This window comes from Arachis hypogaea, chromosome 12, assembly GCF_003086295.3.
Source record: "Arachis hypogaea cultivar Tifrunner chromosome 12, arahy.Tifrunner.gnm2.J5K5, whole genome shotgun sequence".
NCBI classification, from domain to species: Eukaryota; Viridiplantae; Streptophyta; class Magnoliopsida; order Fabales; family Fabaceae; genus Arachis; species Arachis hypogaea.
The window spans coordinates 96,123,486-96,140,975 of NC_092047.1; the positions used below are offsets into that span (position 1 = coordinate 96,123,486).

General features: G+C 33.7%; 1 protein-coding gene across 1 annotated transcript; it reads right to left on the minus strand.

Annotated features, from left to right (window-relative positions):
• Positions 1-2,373: 2,373 nt before the first annotated feature.
• On the minus strand, positions 2,374-15,258 carry LOC112727770 (ribonuclease II, chloroplastic/mitochondrial). The gene is made up of 14 exons (XM_025777669.3): positions 14,821-15,258; positions 11,086-11,242; positions 10,845-10,958; positions 10,679-10,756; positions 10,480-10,611; positions 9,038-9,259; positions 8,310-8,492; positions 7,449-7,511; positions 7,242-7,348; positions 7,013-7,162; positions 6,149-6,308; positions 4,926-5,321; positions 3,830-4,054; positions 2,374-3,086 (listed from the first exon to the last, which is right to left on the minus strand). The coding sequence occupies exons 1-14, from the start codon at positions 15,084-15,086 to the stop codon at positions 2,961-2,963; spliced, it is 2,379 nt and encodes a 792-aa protein (XP_025633454.1). The 5' UTR covers positions 15,087-15,258; the 3' UTR covers positions 2,374-2,960.
• Positions 15,259-17,490: the final 2,232 nt, after the last annotated feature.

A 17,490-nucleotide genomic window follows, 5' to 3' on the forward strand; every position in this document is an offset into this window, starting at 1 on the left:
TCACTTTACATTGAAAATTATTTTTAAAATGAGACCGGTTTTAATATTAAAAAAAAAACTGTTTCGTTTTGATGAGAAACCAATTAAATAAAGTTTAAATTGAATTTAAATTAAATATTAAAATGACAAATTTAATTTTTACTCTCAAACCACTATTTATTACATGATTTTATAAATATTGATATAGTATTTTGAGTAAATTATAACTATTGCATGCAAGTAGCAAGATACACACACACCAAAAAATGAATAAATAAATTGAAGGGGTTAGTAGGGTTTGGAGTTGGACACAACTTACAAGCACATCACATGCATTTTGCATGATGGCTCTGAGTGATTGTCGAAAAGAACCATCAATTGCATCTTTTGATGCAAATTCAATGTGGTTGAGACTCTGATCTCTTTCAAATTTTACGTATCGTCATTGGTAGACATCAACCTCTCCTTTTGTTTTCTCTGATTTATTTTTATCTGAGACTTCTCTGTAGTATGTACCCTCACACGCAAAATAATTAGTAAATAAAAAGATAGAACGTCTATGCTATAAATAAAATTGCAGCTATCAAAATTCAAGAGAGACTAAATAGTTATAGGTTCTGTTTGCACATTATTTCACAGGAATACTAAGTTACAGTCATTGTCATTTTAGAACATTTATACACAAATTTGGGACTTCATAATAATAATAATAATAATAATAAATACAAGAATAAAGTCGCTTTTAAGAATTTAAATTTTCATGTATTGACTGTGAGTATAAAAGTAATTACTAATTACATAAATCTGATTGAATGATTGTATAAATTTTTTTTATCTTATTAAACTCTTAAAAGTAATAAAAATATTTCTCATCATCACTAACGAAAAAAAGAAATCACAAATTAGTTGTTGTATGCAAAATTCACACATTAACAAATAACTAATATTCGTCTACTCATGTTTACGATGAAAAGAGTTCAAAAGACCAATTTATCACTTTCAAAATCCTGAAGTACTCTATTCCAGTATTCCTTCTATTTATCAGGGACAAAATTGAAATTTTACGACCAGATGCGTATCAAGTTTCATTGTCCCTACAATACAATGTCGGTGCTAAAATGAGTAAATTACCGAAGGTTAGCCATGTAGGGTGAAAAAAAGTTTCTCAAGTGAAAAAACAAAAACTGCTCAAGTAATTTTCAGAAAAGAACTACTTTGAACTTTTTCCATTTCAAACGGGCCCATAACTGTTGGTTGCTTGCACAAACGAAAACCTTACTGTGTTTCCAAACTATTGAAGATGTTACTAAGAATCATTGTTGGGTTTTCCAATCACGGGTAGCGTAAAACAAAGCAGACTCACATGCAAATTAAGATAATAATAATAATAATATTAATAATAATAGACTTTAGCTCAAGTTGTAAATCTGCATCCGAGTTTAAACATTGGCAAATGTCAAGTAGTGAATATGAACACTTAAGTGTTATGTGATGAATATGTAGTGTGAATGAGTTATAGTGTTGTAATATCTAAGATCGAGGACTATCCAATCTCTAGTTAGTAACATTAAAAAGGTTAAGCATTGTTGAATTACTAACCCTTTTTTTTGGTGTGGAACACATATTTAAGAATAGTTAACTCGTGTACTTTCTCATTAACTTCGTGCACTTTAAGAAAGCCAAATCTTAGGTCAAATATACTTCTTATAAAAAGAGTGCTATATGTATTTATTTCGGATTAATATTATGTTTAACCGTTTAAGTAAAAATGACAATGGGTATGGGAGATAGGTACTCTTTCTCCGCCCTCATTTCTATTTAAAAAAAAATGTCTTTCTGTCTCTATCTCCATTCTATTTTTATCATGGATTTCCGCTTAACTGTCTCCACAGAAAACACAGATATTCGCAAATATCTATGAATATTATTGTTAAAAAAATAAAAAAAATTAACACAATCATAACTTATTCCATACAATTCAACAAAATTTAACATAATAAAACACTTAATCTAAACACAATTTAATATAATTCAACATACACTTTAAATATCTAACATACACACTAAAAAAAACTTCTAACATAAAATAACATAATTCACCTTAGTAAGTGAAAACATTCTAGTAAATTCATATTTGCGGGAATTTAAAAATTTCCATCCCCTTTACTCGCAGGGACGGGTCTTCATCTCCATGGAGATTTCGCGAATCCCCCATATCTCCATGGGTCTTCACCCCTAACTTTAAGTGACTTGTTATTCGCTCACCCTAGTTCCTCCCTAATGGCACATTTACCATGCTTACAATCTTTAGAAGCGTAAGCAAAAATAATGGGAATCGGAAACTCAGGAACAGATGTTCTTAACATCCTTGATAATAAAAAAGCCAGAGATACATTGATGCAATTTTGTCCCTTTATGATGAATTACGGAAATTGATTATCTCGTGAATTTTTCACATGACTAGGTCAAACATGATGGTGAGATCTGTCTCTTTATATTGATGGTGATATGAAACACGGCCAAATCATGTGAAAAATCCATAAATTACAGTGATTTCTCTGAAAATTCAAACCGACAGTTATATAATGATGAAGCTGTAAACGGCCGGCACATAATATTGAATTAACTTCCTCCGGTGATATATATTATTATTGGAAAAAGAAAAAATAAATCATGCCAAACATATCTGAAGGACTGTACAGTGTTCACTAGCATCACCATGAAGCCTAAATGCCAGTCATAATCTGAATTTCTCTCCACCTCAAAACTTGGAACAGCTTGAAAGAGTTCACAAGGTTGGATCCTTGCCCCTTCAGCATGATTCTTCTTCCATGAAGTAGACAATCGACGCGGCATCATACCAAACAAGCTGAATGAGGGTTTAGACGACCATCCAATTCAAATAGTATGGTCCATGTGTTGATTTGCAAGATATATATTACCTCTTTGAATCTTCAACAGAGTTATCTTTAACACTGCGGTCACTGTTTTATAACCTCCTTCAGACAGATAATGTCATCGCGAGGATGTGATTCTTCCACCTTAACTAATATTTCATCCCCTACCTGAGTTCCAACAGAAACCCACGTAGAAGCTTGAAGTCCAACCTACAGATAAAAGCAACTTTGGATTAAATAGAGTAGCATATTACAATTGCAGACATTAAAACAAGGTTTAATTAATCTGGAATTCCTTATAGTCCGAATGAGTTTTCACTTTTCAATTGGATTATGTTAGTTTAAACATTTCTTATTAAATACCTATACTATACAAACATTTTTCAACTGTTCAACTTACTCCTAGTTTAAAAATATTGTGATCAAGTCTCTACTGCACATTTTCAGAAAAGCAGTGATTCATCATGAATATAGAGACTTAATGAACTATAGGAACTTGATTGAAATTTTTTACTCAATACATGGATTTGATTACAAAGTTATAGGAACCTAATGAGAATGAGTGAAACTATAGAAACCTCCAAAGTAATTTAATCTAAATGCAAACTAGCTAAACACAGACACGTAAAACAATACCTAAGGTTAACGGCACGTCTATCTGTTCTAACGATCAATTTTTAGCTTCACTGCTCAATTTTCCTGAATGCATTTTGGCACGCAGCAAAACATTTTGGTTCAAGCAACAGGAAACCAAAACTTCCAAACAAATAATTGAGACTATATTTCACCAATGATACAAACAATAAAGTCATTCTCAAGTAATCGTAGACGTAGCATTTTTAGGCAGGTATCTCATCAAGATTTTTAATGGGCTACCAGAATTTCCATTGGTACAATGACGAAATGGCATGAACTGCAGAATACAGTACAAGTAGGAGCTATTGACTGCTTACCTCAACCAACAATAGAGCTGCAATTCGATCTTTCAAAAATCTAAGGACCAAGGCACGGTATCTTCTCTCTCTTGGTTCTCTTCGTAAATATTCCAACATCCAGTATCGAAGACTGTTGTTGCTGAGCTTCCTCACTGTTTTGAATCTCTCATTTACAACTGCAGCAATCCCTTCAAGCTTACCAGATGTAAAAGGTGGAGGTTCACCTCTAAGAAATGCTTTTACCTGAAGAAAACACACATTACAGACACAACCAAAACAGATATAGAAAAACCCTTAGAAGTTAGAATTACTTACCAAGATGCAGCATAGCATATTAATTATATTAATAGAAACAATTTCATAACGGCAGCTTCGGATGGAGAAAAGGCCACAGATAAAAAAAATTTACAAACTTAAAGGACGCAAGCTCAATTGCATAGCAAAACTCATCATGGTACAATGGCTACTATAAGTTATAAAACAATGTCCTCTAGGCAGTATTCTGAGCATGAACAGATCCACTGAACACTTATATTGCATGTGCATAAATGTCACATGATACTTTTTATCTATCTAGACGAAAAATTACTAAATAGGATATGAAATTATTATGTATGTTATTTATTACTTGATACATGCAGATGATTTGGTAAAATATTACGATTTTAAAATAATCAGTTTTTGAGCTCTAGATAACAACCTGCTGCTAGTAATCTTTAAATCTATGGTTTAACTCTAACCAAAAAACTCAGAATGCTATGAAGTAGAAATGGTATCTCTACACCTTTTATTAATCTAGCATGGGCTGTTAATCTAATCATCACTTAATTTTGTCTTTTAAGAAAATTTATAAATTGGTGGAACACAACAATTATTTGTTGCAGTTATATCCCTCCTGAAACAGTCACATAGGTACACACTTCAAGCACCTATAGTAGCAGCTTATGCATCACAGCACCAATATAGGCAAGAAGTGATTAATTTCTTTTCACTTCCCAAATCTAGCTTCTTGTCTTTCAAAAGTTTTGCTGACTTCATAGTATTTATATTGAGAAACTAGCTGCACCAAGATATGCAATCCATTGTACCTCTAAATTATAAAACTGAAACACACCTGATAATGAGCAAGAAGATCTAAATATCTACGGATGGGAGATGTAAATTGAACATAACCAGGAATTCCCAAAATCCCATGTCGTGCTGGCTTCCTGAAATCAATTTCTGCAGCACGCATTACTTTGACCAGGGCAAAGCTTCTGACAGGCCCTTCTGGAAGGTGAGCAAATTCAGAAACATTTATATCTGATTGGGGCTGTCCCCTATAGGGTAAAGGAATTTCATTCTGAGATCCAAATGTGGCAATAGCTTCGCCACAGAGTATCATCATCTCAGACACTAATCGCATTGCAGGGTCTGCTTGGTTTTCCACATAAAGTTTTATTGATGGCTCTGGATCATCTGGATTAGACACTTTAATGCGAGCTTCTAATGTTGCTGTCTCAACTGCACCCTGGGCAAAGGCAGGAAAAAAGAGAACTTATGGTATTAGAGGCTAAATAATTCTGGACAGCTTTAACTAACTAAATAGTTAAGCACCATAACCATGAATTCTAGGAAAGCCTATCCACTCAGTTAAACCTATCATTCCAGTCCCCCAATAAATTCTGAGAATATTTCTATCCACATCTCAAGGGTAGATTTTTAATAATAATAATAGTAATAAAAAAAAATCTTAACATCTAAGTGCATTTTAGAAACACTGACAAGGAAAGAGAAATTTCCAAGAGCATTTGATGCAAGGCAAACAAAGATGGCATCCTTTTGAGTATTCTACAAGGTAAATTTTGTGATTGTTCTGTGCAGAAATTTGGTGCTGATTATTTTTTAAAATATCATATGTATATACTGTATTCCTATAGTTAGGCTTATCTCTGATTATGTTCCGAGAATAAGATTAATTAGGTATTCAAGAAACAAATCATGGGATCAGATTTCGTTACTTTCCTATTCTGGTTGGGCGCAGCTGTATATATCCAACCCTTTATTGTGTAAAAGAAGAAGAAATATACAGCTGTTAAGTCATTTCTATCAGCAGTGGTGATACTTTTCGATATCCTTGTGAACAGTTTGATACATTCTAATGGCTTCTGTAATTTGATTATCAAATAGGATATTCCCTAGCTTTAATTAGCTGATGAATCCCCCTCTATCTATAGTCTATACTCTCAAATAAAAGGTTAGGGACTGATTTGGTGATTAAATTTGTTGAGGATTAAATTGTTTGACTAAAAAGTTTTCGGGGACTGATTTGCGATATATATATAAACTAGGACAAACCTGTTGGCGACGCCAATTTAACCGAAGATTTGCAGCCTCGGACAAAATTCTCAGTTCACTCTCTTCCTGAAGGTTCAAATGGAGTAGCTCAGATGCACTCTCGTATGTCAGCATGTATGTTGGTTTAATCACCGAGTTAACCACTGAACATTCTGCGATACTGTTGCACCCACATAGAACATCATTAAAAGGGGGTAACTCACCATCCTAACTATTAGTGTCAGATATAAAACCATTTGAATACTTCTAGAGTTTGATCTTTGTTATTCCTGTTGGCACATCCTTCTAAATAAAAATTGAATTTGAGAAAAAAGTGGTATGGACATACACATTATCCACACTTCAAGTCCAAAAGAGGCTCTTGCATATGGAGCATATTAGATATAAAACTATTTAAGTTTTTGGGGGAGATGGTTTCATGACAATTATCACCATAACTACTTTGAATGAAGGAAGAATCTGTCAAGATAAAGAATAGTGCAGGCTTGAGTATAAGGGATCTTTCTGTGCGGATAAAGGGGGAGAAAGAAAAAAAGATAGAAAAGATAAGGTAAACCCAAACAATCTATGTAGTACCTTGAACAAGTAAAAAAATGGATATCCCTTCCCAAATATTTAATTAATAACTAAAAATAAATAAATTAGCATTATACTCATCTCACTTGAAGCTTCAACAGTTTCAAATACCTAAATGCAATATATGACATCAAATACATGAGTGAGACAGAAATACTCCAAGTCCCACTTCAGAATGGGTCCCAACTCCTAACTGATTTCTCACATACCGGACACCACAGTTTTAAGTTCTCCTACTTAATCAGATGAACTTCTACCATAATGTACAATCTTTGAATTCATAATTACCTGCCATCATTATGCAGCACAACTGATACAGTAACAGCATTACAAAGGTCTCCTTGTCTCAGGCTCATACCTTCCATGGCAAGCTTTTCTGGAAACATAGGATATGTGGCAGTCGGTAAGAAAACAGATGTTCCTCTTCTCATAGCCTCCCTGCATCCAGCGAAATATGTTATGTTGCAACTGCAAGACTAAAAAATAACTAATATTTATTTTAATGTCATTCAGATACCTGTCCACAATGCTTCCAGGTTGAACATATCTAGTTGCGTCTGCAACATGTATCCAAACTTTGATCCGACCATCTTGCAACTTGGTTGCACTCAAAGCATCATCAAGCTGCATTTATTTGTTGGTCAATAAAATTCTAGACACCCAAAACACTGAAGCAATACTTAGCAGATCTCAATACAACCAACAAATAACATTCATTGAATACCTCATCAGCCTCATCAACATCAATGGCGTACACCTTTAAATCAGTGAAATCCTTCCTGATATTCTGAACATAGACAAAGCCAAATACAACATCAGCATCTAAAATTAAAAAAAAAAAAATGACGAGTCCAAGCATTATTTGGAATGCTTACACCAATAAAAGAGAACAAGAAGATGGAAAAGAAAATTTTCAGAGTCCAGCCATTATAGCAATTTAAAACTACTGCAAAGGCTGAATAGTCCATGCATTTAGTGAAAGAATTGGGGTAATCCAACAATGATTAGTATGGTACATAACCATCATAGGAGTATGACACTTGTTAATTACCTCAAAATCTAATTTTTCATGTTTGTGACATCATTTGGTTGTATTCAGAAATTTTAGATATTCAACTTCGAAGTTCCAAAAACACCCTCTCCCAAATTAACATTTTTAACTAATAGATAGAATCTGACCCAAAAAATAAAAAATAAAAAAAAAACCCTAATAGATAACATATTTACATGACACGCACGCTGTATTTCAAATAACAAAGTATTAATCATCTTTGAATGGTTAATCATTAACAATGATAAAAAGATGATTTAAAATATGAATTAGAAACATTTCAAAAGTAACAAAATTTCTCGCTACTCTTTATCATAGCAACATATAAGGGTATGAACCAGTCACCAAAGCTCTAAACCAATTAGTATATATTAGTATATATTAACTGTAATACTTGTTCTTGAAGCAAGAGAATGTAACAGCATATTAATGATGTTAGAAGTTTGTGGTACATGTATCTTTATCATTCTAAAGAAATGGCCATGACATGTACGATATCACACACTTGAGCTGTTAACAAGCATAGTACATCACCTCGTCAGGATCAGATGAGTCCGATAGAAGAGCTTGACCAACTGATATGATTTCTTCTGAATGCTCAGTGGGAGTTCCGGACTTCAACAACTCAAGATTGACATGTACAGGAAAATACCCAATATCTACCAAGAGATTCGCAGCAGAAGATGCTGTTTTTGCCAGACCCATTTCCTTTAGTATCTGATAGTAGTATAGAAGATGAACTTATTAGAACAAGAAAGTCAACTCCACTGACTTAAATTGCACTCGAACAGCCTAGAGATGCAATACTAATCGAAGATTCTCCTGTTGTGATAAAATTTCTATTTCTAGCAACCCCCCCCCCCCCCCCTTCCCTCTCTTCTCTCCCACCTCTCCCCACCTTACAAAAAAGATAAAATAAAATAAAACTATTCGAAGATATTCTATTGTACTTCCAGCAAGGAGAAAAGTGAATCAAACTAAGATAAGCCACCTTTCAAGTTGTTAGCCAGTTTCTTCAGTAGGGACTGAATGTCATGGAGATATGCCATGCTTTGTACTAGTTGTACTACCCTTCTACTCAATTACATCTAATATAAATACATAAAAAGTATTCCAAATACAACCAGCTTGTAAATCATCTTTTCAGACTCTAATGCTTAAACTTCTCTTAATTTTATCACTTGATATCCTTTACTAAAAGATAAGAAAGCAAATGCAACAATGCTAAATCAGAACAAACTAGGTATGAGAGGAGAAGTTACCATCCCAGCTGTTTTCCTTTGTTCATCATTTTGATATGAATCAACAGCATATGCTTCAAGATATTCGATTCTTCTCCTGATTTTCTCGTCATCCATCCATGAAGATTTAGGAGGTTTATCTTGTGAAGCCATTGATTTTGCCGAGACCAGCAATTTTAAAAACTCCTGAAGTTCTTTCTCAGCAGCCTCCTTTGCAAGCTTGCTTCGGATAAGGTCCTCAACCTGCCTTTTCAGAAAAATGATTTTTAAGAAATATTAGCGCATGCAGGCATCTCAGAATAACTAGTAAAACAAACCAAAAGATTGTACAACACTGCCTCTTACACTAGAAAGCACCATCTTCCTAATTCACAGTTTAATGAATCAGTACTTTAAATGATTTAAAATCACAAGGGAAAAAAAGACCATTTATTTTGTGCTTGTTTGGGCATCATTATTTTGATAAAAAAAAAAGATCTTTTTTTTCAATGAAAGAAGATCTTTTTTTTATTTTTTAGCATATTTGGCAAATTTCTAGTAGTAAAAGTAAAAGTACTAGAAAAATTTAAAAAAAAAAACATCTTTTTTGAGAAGCTGCAATTTACATCTTTTTTTTAAAAGATCTTTTTTCTTTAAAAAAAAAGATGTTTTTCATGTAATAAATAAACAGATCTTTTTGCATGAGATATCCGAACATAAAATTATTTTTACTTTTCCATAAGATTTTTTAAAAAAAGATGACTCGAAAAAAGATATTTTCTTAGAAGCTCACCCAAACAAGCCCAAAAAAGATGTTTTTATTTTTTATTTTTCTAGTGCTTTTATTTTTACTATTAGAAATTTGCCAAACACACTAAAAAATAAAAAAAAGATCTTTTTTCATTGAAAGAAAAAAATTTTTTTATCGATTTAATGACGCCCAAACAAGCACATAGTAGCACTACTACTCACTACATCTCCATAACTACAAAAAGTAACTTGCACAACAAGAATGGAAGAAATTTTGTAGGATTAGGGATACTCCTTAACCAAAAGGAGAAATACGGCCAGCAAAGAAAGGACCAAAATGCCAAATCCCTCAGCCTATCTATTAGAGAAACCTCCTTGAAAAGAGTGTACATAATACACATAGCAGCCAAGGAAACCCCCTTTGAAACATAATTCACATGGAAAAATGCAAAAGTTACAATGACTGGTATATTCATGAAACCAGAAAACATAGCATGTGACACCTTACGGAAAACTCCTGCAGCTAAAGAAAAACTCCACTAACTTGCCATTAGTATAGGCTTACACTACTAAGCCATGATTCAATTTGCAACAAGTTCAAAACAAGCAAACTGTAAGGTTCTTCCTGGAGCACAAGTATAACTTAGGAAATGAGGAGTGAAATCACTAACATATATAATGAACAGTACTTTCTCTTTTGAAAGCTTATCTGAATATGAAAGTAATACGTCTACCTGTTCACTTGGGCGGGGTCCATATATTGAACGAGAACCTTTTGTCTCCAGCACAGTAAAGTATATTTCATCCCTTGACAGCAAAAGATGAGTAGAATAGCTCTCAAGAGGTTCAGCACTACCAAAAATTATCTACAGAATAAGCAGCATAAGAGAGGATATAGGAAGCATACTAACATCGAATTCAAAATAATAATACCTTAGCTAACTCTTCAACTGTCACAGATTTATTCTTTTCAAGGAGCTCAACCCAAGCAAATTCAAGTAGTGATGGATCCTGCATCATATCATCCAATGTATTACTTATCAACAGAAATAAAATGTTATGGAATCGGAATTTGTTGCCATCCTATTGTGAAACTGACCATGTTATCCTGAACTTTCTTAATAAAATCTGCAATATCTGCTTGGTCGAAATTGTCAATCCCAGGGACAATATATGTCACCTGTTGTGGCTTGATGGAAGAAGTGGCACCATTCTTCAGCCCAATAAAAATAGAGTCAGAATAGACAAACACTAGCAATATTTAGCATTTACAAAAATGCAAAAGTTCTAACACCTAGCAACCTATTAAACATGCCGCATTATGTTGTTTCTACAAGAACCTGATCAGAAACCATCCAATTCTTCTTGCCATCACGTCTCTGAGCAACTGCTAACAACATCCTATCAGAATCCTTCTTGAATTCCAAAAGCAACCCCTTCTGCAATGAACGGCTCACAAGTCTATCTTCAACAAGTTCTTCATTCAACAAACCCATGCTGTCAAATAAAATTACAATCAAGACAGTAACTGACACAAGGTCAAAGCTAGGAAACCACAAGTAAAACTATATATGAAAATTTAAAAGACTTCTTTCACTTGGGACACGTATTTGATACCAAACCCCAATAACATTTTTTTACCTTGAATCCAAGAACTAAACAAAAGGGAGTAAGAAATACACACACACACACACACACACAAAAAGAAGAACAATTTCCAACTTGTTGGAGGGTAGAAGATGGCAAAGATTGATATTTAAAAATATCAATTCAAAATTCAACCAAAAATCCTACTTAGTGTTAGCAAATAGCTATAAATACATTTCTAGATCTTAATAAGGATTTGGGTATAGTATACTTTTTGTCACTAATGTTTGCGATTTTTTTCAAAAATACCACTAACGCTTAGTTGCATTCAATTTTGTCCCTAACATTTTTTATTTTTGCCAAAATTACCCTGGACATTAACTCCAAGTAAAATATTAGGGACAAAATTGAAAACTTCTGGGGATAGTTTTGACAAAAATAAAAAAAAAAACGTTAGAGACAAAATTGAAAACGTTAGGGATAAAACTGAATAAAACTAAACATTATGGGTATTTTGAAACAAAGTGCAAACGTTAGGGACAAAAAATATACTTTATCCTAAGAATTTTTTTTTTAAATATATGTTACATATTAAATACAACAGCTAAGGTTCCTAAACTAACATATCATGCACCAAAGTCCAAAACCCCAAAACATCATGAAGCTTATGTTAAGACGTTTCCATTTCACCTTCTAAACTTCCTACTCAACTCAGCTTGAATATTCAATGACTTCAGCTTTGAAATCCTATGCTATTTTCAAACCAAACATAACAAATATCTATCAATTATTGTGTACTAATAGATAAATTCCTCTAAAATGAATTTGTATTGGTGTGTATCCACTCTTAGATCAATGTTTTAACTCAGTAAAAGTTTTTACTTTGTTTTGGCTTCTATGGTTGGGTGTCTTGTGTTGGAGTGGCCTCTCATTTATCTAGGTGTTCCACTGGGAGGCAATCCTAGATCCATTTCCTTATGGGATCCTGTCGTTGAGAAGATTTCTAAGCGCCAGGAAATTCAGAAAGGGGCCTATTTTTCTTTAGGTGGTAGTATCACTCTCATTTAAGCATGCCTCTCCAGTATTCCTCTTTACTTCGTCCATTTAAAATTCTAGTAAGAGTGGTCAACACCATTGAAAGGATTATGACGAACTTTCTTTGGTGTGGTGCTTTGGATATGAAGTGGGATCACTTGGTGAATTGGGAAGTTTGTTGTCCTAAAAAGAAAGGAGGCTTGGGTCTTGGCAATATTGTGTTTAAGAATATTACTTTTGGTGGCAAAATGGCTATGGCACTTTCCTTTAGAATCCCAATCTTTATGGCATCAAACTATCAGAAGTAAATTGGCTAAAAGTGGCTTAGAAGGGATCAATATTGACCCAACTTATCTCTCAGACATAGCATCTCTGGCTGGATGTCAAATTCTGGAATGACCTCTTGTTTTATCTGGGTGTTCCTTTAGGTGGGACCCTACTTCAACCTCTTTCCTGGGATCCTGTTGTGAAGAAGATTTCCAAGCATCTTCGTGTTTGGAAAGGAGCATATTTCTCATTAGGAGGAAGGATCACTCTTTTTCAATCTTGCTTATCAAGTATCCCTCTTTACTTCCTATCTTTGCTTCATATACCACAGGGAGTGGCTAAAACCATTGAGGAAAAAATGAGGGATTTCCTTTGGTCTAGTGCTATGGGCTTAACATGGGATCATTTGGTGAGTTGGGAAATTTGTTGTCTACCAAAAAAGAAGCAGGATTTGGTCTTGGTAATCTACTATAAAAAAACATTAGCTTGGCAACAAAATGGCTAATGGCGTTTTCCTTTGGGACCACATTCTCTTTGGTATAACGTTATTAGAAGCATGTATGGATTGAACAGAAATGAATGGATGCAAATCTTGCTTCACATGCTACTCTAGCCCCTGGAAATTTGTTTCTAATGGTTATGCTACTTTGATATCTTTTCTTTCTTCAAAAGTAGGGGATGGATCTCACTTTCTCTTTCTGGTAGATTATTGGCTATGAGATGCTCCTTTTAGTTCCTCGTCTTTATTGCTTATCAGTTTTACATAACATTCCTATTAGGGATTTCTATTCAATAAGGGATTTTCCTATTCTTGGAACTTTCACTTTAGAAATCTTAGTGATGGTGAGCCCATTGAATTAGGTAACCTTTTTAGTCTACTTGAAATGCCCCTTTATCTTCTACTCCTGTCAAAAGATTATGATATCTTGATTCATCGGGTCAGTATACCCGTAAAGTTTATTTTCAATCTCTATACCAACCCTTGATAAACAAATATTGAAATCTAAAGCTCCCTTTAAAGTCAAAATTCAAATCCTTTATTTGGACTGCTATGCCTAACAGAATTAACGCCAATAACAATTTACTAGTCAGAAGACCTCATATTCACATAAGGCTATATCACCAAATGTGTGTAATGTATTAGGGATATTCAGAAATGGTCTGACATTTGTTTTTACATTGTCCTATGGCTGATTCTTTGTGGAGTTCTTTGTTTGGAATGTTTAGAGAATCTTGGGTTTGCCCAGTGTGCCCCGCATCACTAGATCAGTTTCTTTTGATGAGGTTTGCTGATTTTGGGAGAAAGAAAGAGGCTAAATTTTTGTGGCAATGTGCAATATATTCCACTATTTGGAGTATTTAGCTAGAAAGCAATCACAATCTACACACTTTTAACAATAGATTCGCAAGAGAAGTTGCTATTTGGGATAGAATTAGGCGTTTAGTATCTATATGGTGTAAAGCATATGGTTTTACAGAGGACTTTCCCTCTTGGACATGATGAAAGATTGGAAAGCTACAGTTCATTGAAGTTTGTGGTCTTATTTGTATTTCCTTTGGTTTGGAGGAACTTTTTTCCTCCACTCCTTTGTAGTGTTCCATCAATACATTAATGAAATTCTCTCTTCTATAGATAAATCCCTTTTTTTTTTGCTTTGCTTTTATATAAGGGAACTCTTATCCCCAATTTGTATTATCCTTCTCCGAATCCTAATGAAATTCTTCTTTTATCCCAAAAATAAAAAATAAAAATAATATGTAAGGTGCATACACCCTTGGTAGCTGCCACCTTAGTCAGGGGACTATTATTCGCATTTGATCATTATCTTATTTTTTTAAGTCCACAATACTGGTGCAGACAATTCAAGAAGTAGATAGTGTACTCTCTAGTCTTCAGCATCTGATTTGAATACAGTAATACTTTTATTATGATCTCATCCAATTATATAGTCACATCCAAACATGATGAAGACTTAAGAGTGCAAAATCTAGTCCACTTCACTCCTCAGATTTCTTTGTCATTTCGTTAAAGAAAACGTTTATTGAACAAGTATTTAATTCATCGCATTTCATGACAACCACCATTCTAGTACCGTTCCCTTATCATTTACAGTACTCTTAAGCATAACTTAATAATTAGGTAAATCCAAACACACAGAAGCGAAAAATGAGGCAAGGGTTTTTACTTGGAAGCAGCGGAGATTCTATTGTTGCGGCGTTTCCGCATGGCACGGAGCTCTTCCATGACGCTGTCGAAGAGAGTGTAGACGGAGCGGCGTTGGAGAAGGCAGGCGCCATAATTGGAGGAGGGCGGCCGAGGGACGAATGCTGGGGATGAGGAGCAGCAGCAGCAGCGGAGAGTGCGGCGGCAGGAGGAGGAGGAGGAGGAGAAGCGGAGAGGAGGAGAAGATGAACGGAAGAGGAAGCAGGTGTTCACTGCTCTAACCGCCATGATAACGGTTAAGAGGTGAAAGAAGAGTGAAAAGAGAAGAATAGCAAGGCTCAGAGCATTTAGCAATTGGGGATGTAGTAGAACTTCAATGGATGGACTTGGCGTTTGGACTATTGCTGGCTTGTTGCTTCTCCTTTATGAATTTATCTTCTTCCTTTTTCAGTTTTTCTACAATTTTTTTTTTTCTAAAACAATATTTTCCTTTTGATTTCCAAGGATATCTAGTGTACAATTTAGTTTCTCTGATTAGATTATATTTTAGTCCCATAATTTCAAGAAAATTATTTTATACTAACAAAATTGTTAATTGTAAAAAAGACAAAGTTAATCATTTAATTTTTATAATTAAATTTTAGTCCTTGAATTTTTGAGGAAGTAATATTAAAAAGTATTTATTGTAAAATAAATAAATAAGAAAGAGAAAATAGATATATAATAAAGAAGCGTAAATAGATAACTTTAGTATTAATATTCACCAATATAATTATCTTAATATAATAGAGATGGTTTATATATATATATATATATATATATATATATATATATATATATATATATATATATATGTTGCAACTTATTTATAAGAGAGAGAGGATCAGTATATGAAAAGGAGAGAGTGATTTTATTGTTACTATTGTGTGTGTTATTAACGGAGGCTTAACCTCCTATTTATACACATACAAAATGTTATATTTTCAACGTTATTAAATTCATTCTCTCTTGAGAATGGACATCCACATAATCAACCTTATCACAACACTCTCTCTTGATGTCCATTTAGGATTATGCCTCATTAAAACCTTACTAAAGAAAAATCTAATGGAAAAAAAAAACTTTAGTAAAGGAAAAAGAGTACAAAATCCTTTGTAATGGGAACTGCCTCATTAAAAACTTTGTTAAGAAAAACCCAATGGGAAAAAACCTGACCAAGGGTAAAAAAGTTCAATCGACATCATTTAATATCTCGAAATCGGCGCATCCCAATCTGATGTACCAATTTTTCAAAGAAGGATTTTGGAAGTGACTTTATAAATAAGTCTACCAGATTATCGCTCGAGTGGATCTGTTAGACATCAATTGTTCCTTGATTTTGAATATCATGAGTAAAGAAGAATTTGGGAGAAATATGTTTTATTCTATCATCTTTGATGTATCCACCCTTAAGTTAAGCAATGCATGCTGTATTATCTTCAAACAGGACAGTAGGAGCTATCTTATGATCAATTAGTTTACATGATGACAGAATATATTGGATCAAACTCCTGAGCCAAAAACACTCGCAACTAGCTTCATGTATTGCTAGTATTTCAGCATGATTAGAGGATGTTGCTGCAGTCGTCTGTTTTGTGAACCTCCATGATATAGCTGTACCACCATATGTGAACAGATATCCTGTTTGAGATCTCTCTTTGTATGGATCAGACAAGTATCTTACATCTGCATAACCAATTAGTTGTGACTTGTATTCATATGGATAAAACAATTTCATATCAACCGTTCCATGAAGATATCGAAAGATTTGTTTGATTTCATTCCAATGTCTTCTGGTTGAAGAGGAACTATATCTTGTTAACAAATTCACAGCAAATGATATATTGGGTTGTGTATTATTAGCAAGATACATTAGCGCTCCAATGACACTAAGATATGATACTTCAGAACCAAGGATATCTTCATTTTCTTCTTTAGGACGGAATTGATCCTTTTCCACATCCAAAAACCTTACGATCATTGGGATATTTAATGGATATGACTTGTCCATATAAAATCTCTTCAAGATCTTTTTCTGTGTATGTTGTTTGATGAATAAAGATCCCATTTTTTGTATGCTCGATCTGCAGGCCAAGACAAAATTTAGTCTTTCCAAGATCTTTCATTTCAAACTCTTTTTTTAGAGCTTTTATAATTGTTGGAATATTTTCAGGAGTTTGAATGATATTTAAATCATCAACGTACACAGCAATTATAATGAATCCAGATGTAGATTTCTTTATGAAAACATATCGGCAGATATCATCATTCTTGAATCCGTTTTTGACCAGATGTTCAGTAAGACAATTATACCACATTCGTCCCGATTGCTTTAAACCATATAAAGATCTTTTCAATTTGACTGAGTATAACCCATGTGAATATTCATTGGATGGTTTAGATATCTTTAGTGTTGCAGGGACTTTCATATAGATATCACGATCTAATGATCCATATAAGTAGGTTGTTACCACATCCATTAAATGCATATGTCGTTTATGATATGTGGATAAACTGACCAAATAACGCAATGTTATTGCATCCACTACAGGGGAATATGTTTCTTCATAATCTATACTGAGCCTTTGTGAGAAACCTTGTGCCACAAGTCGAGCTTTGTAGTCTACAACTTCATTTTTCTCATTTTGTTTTC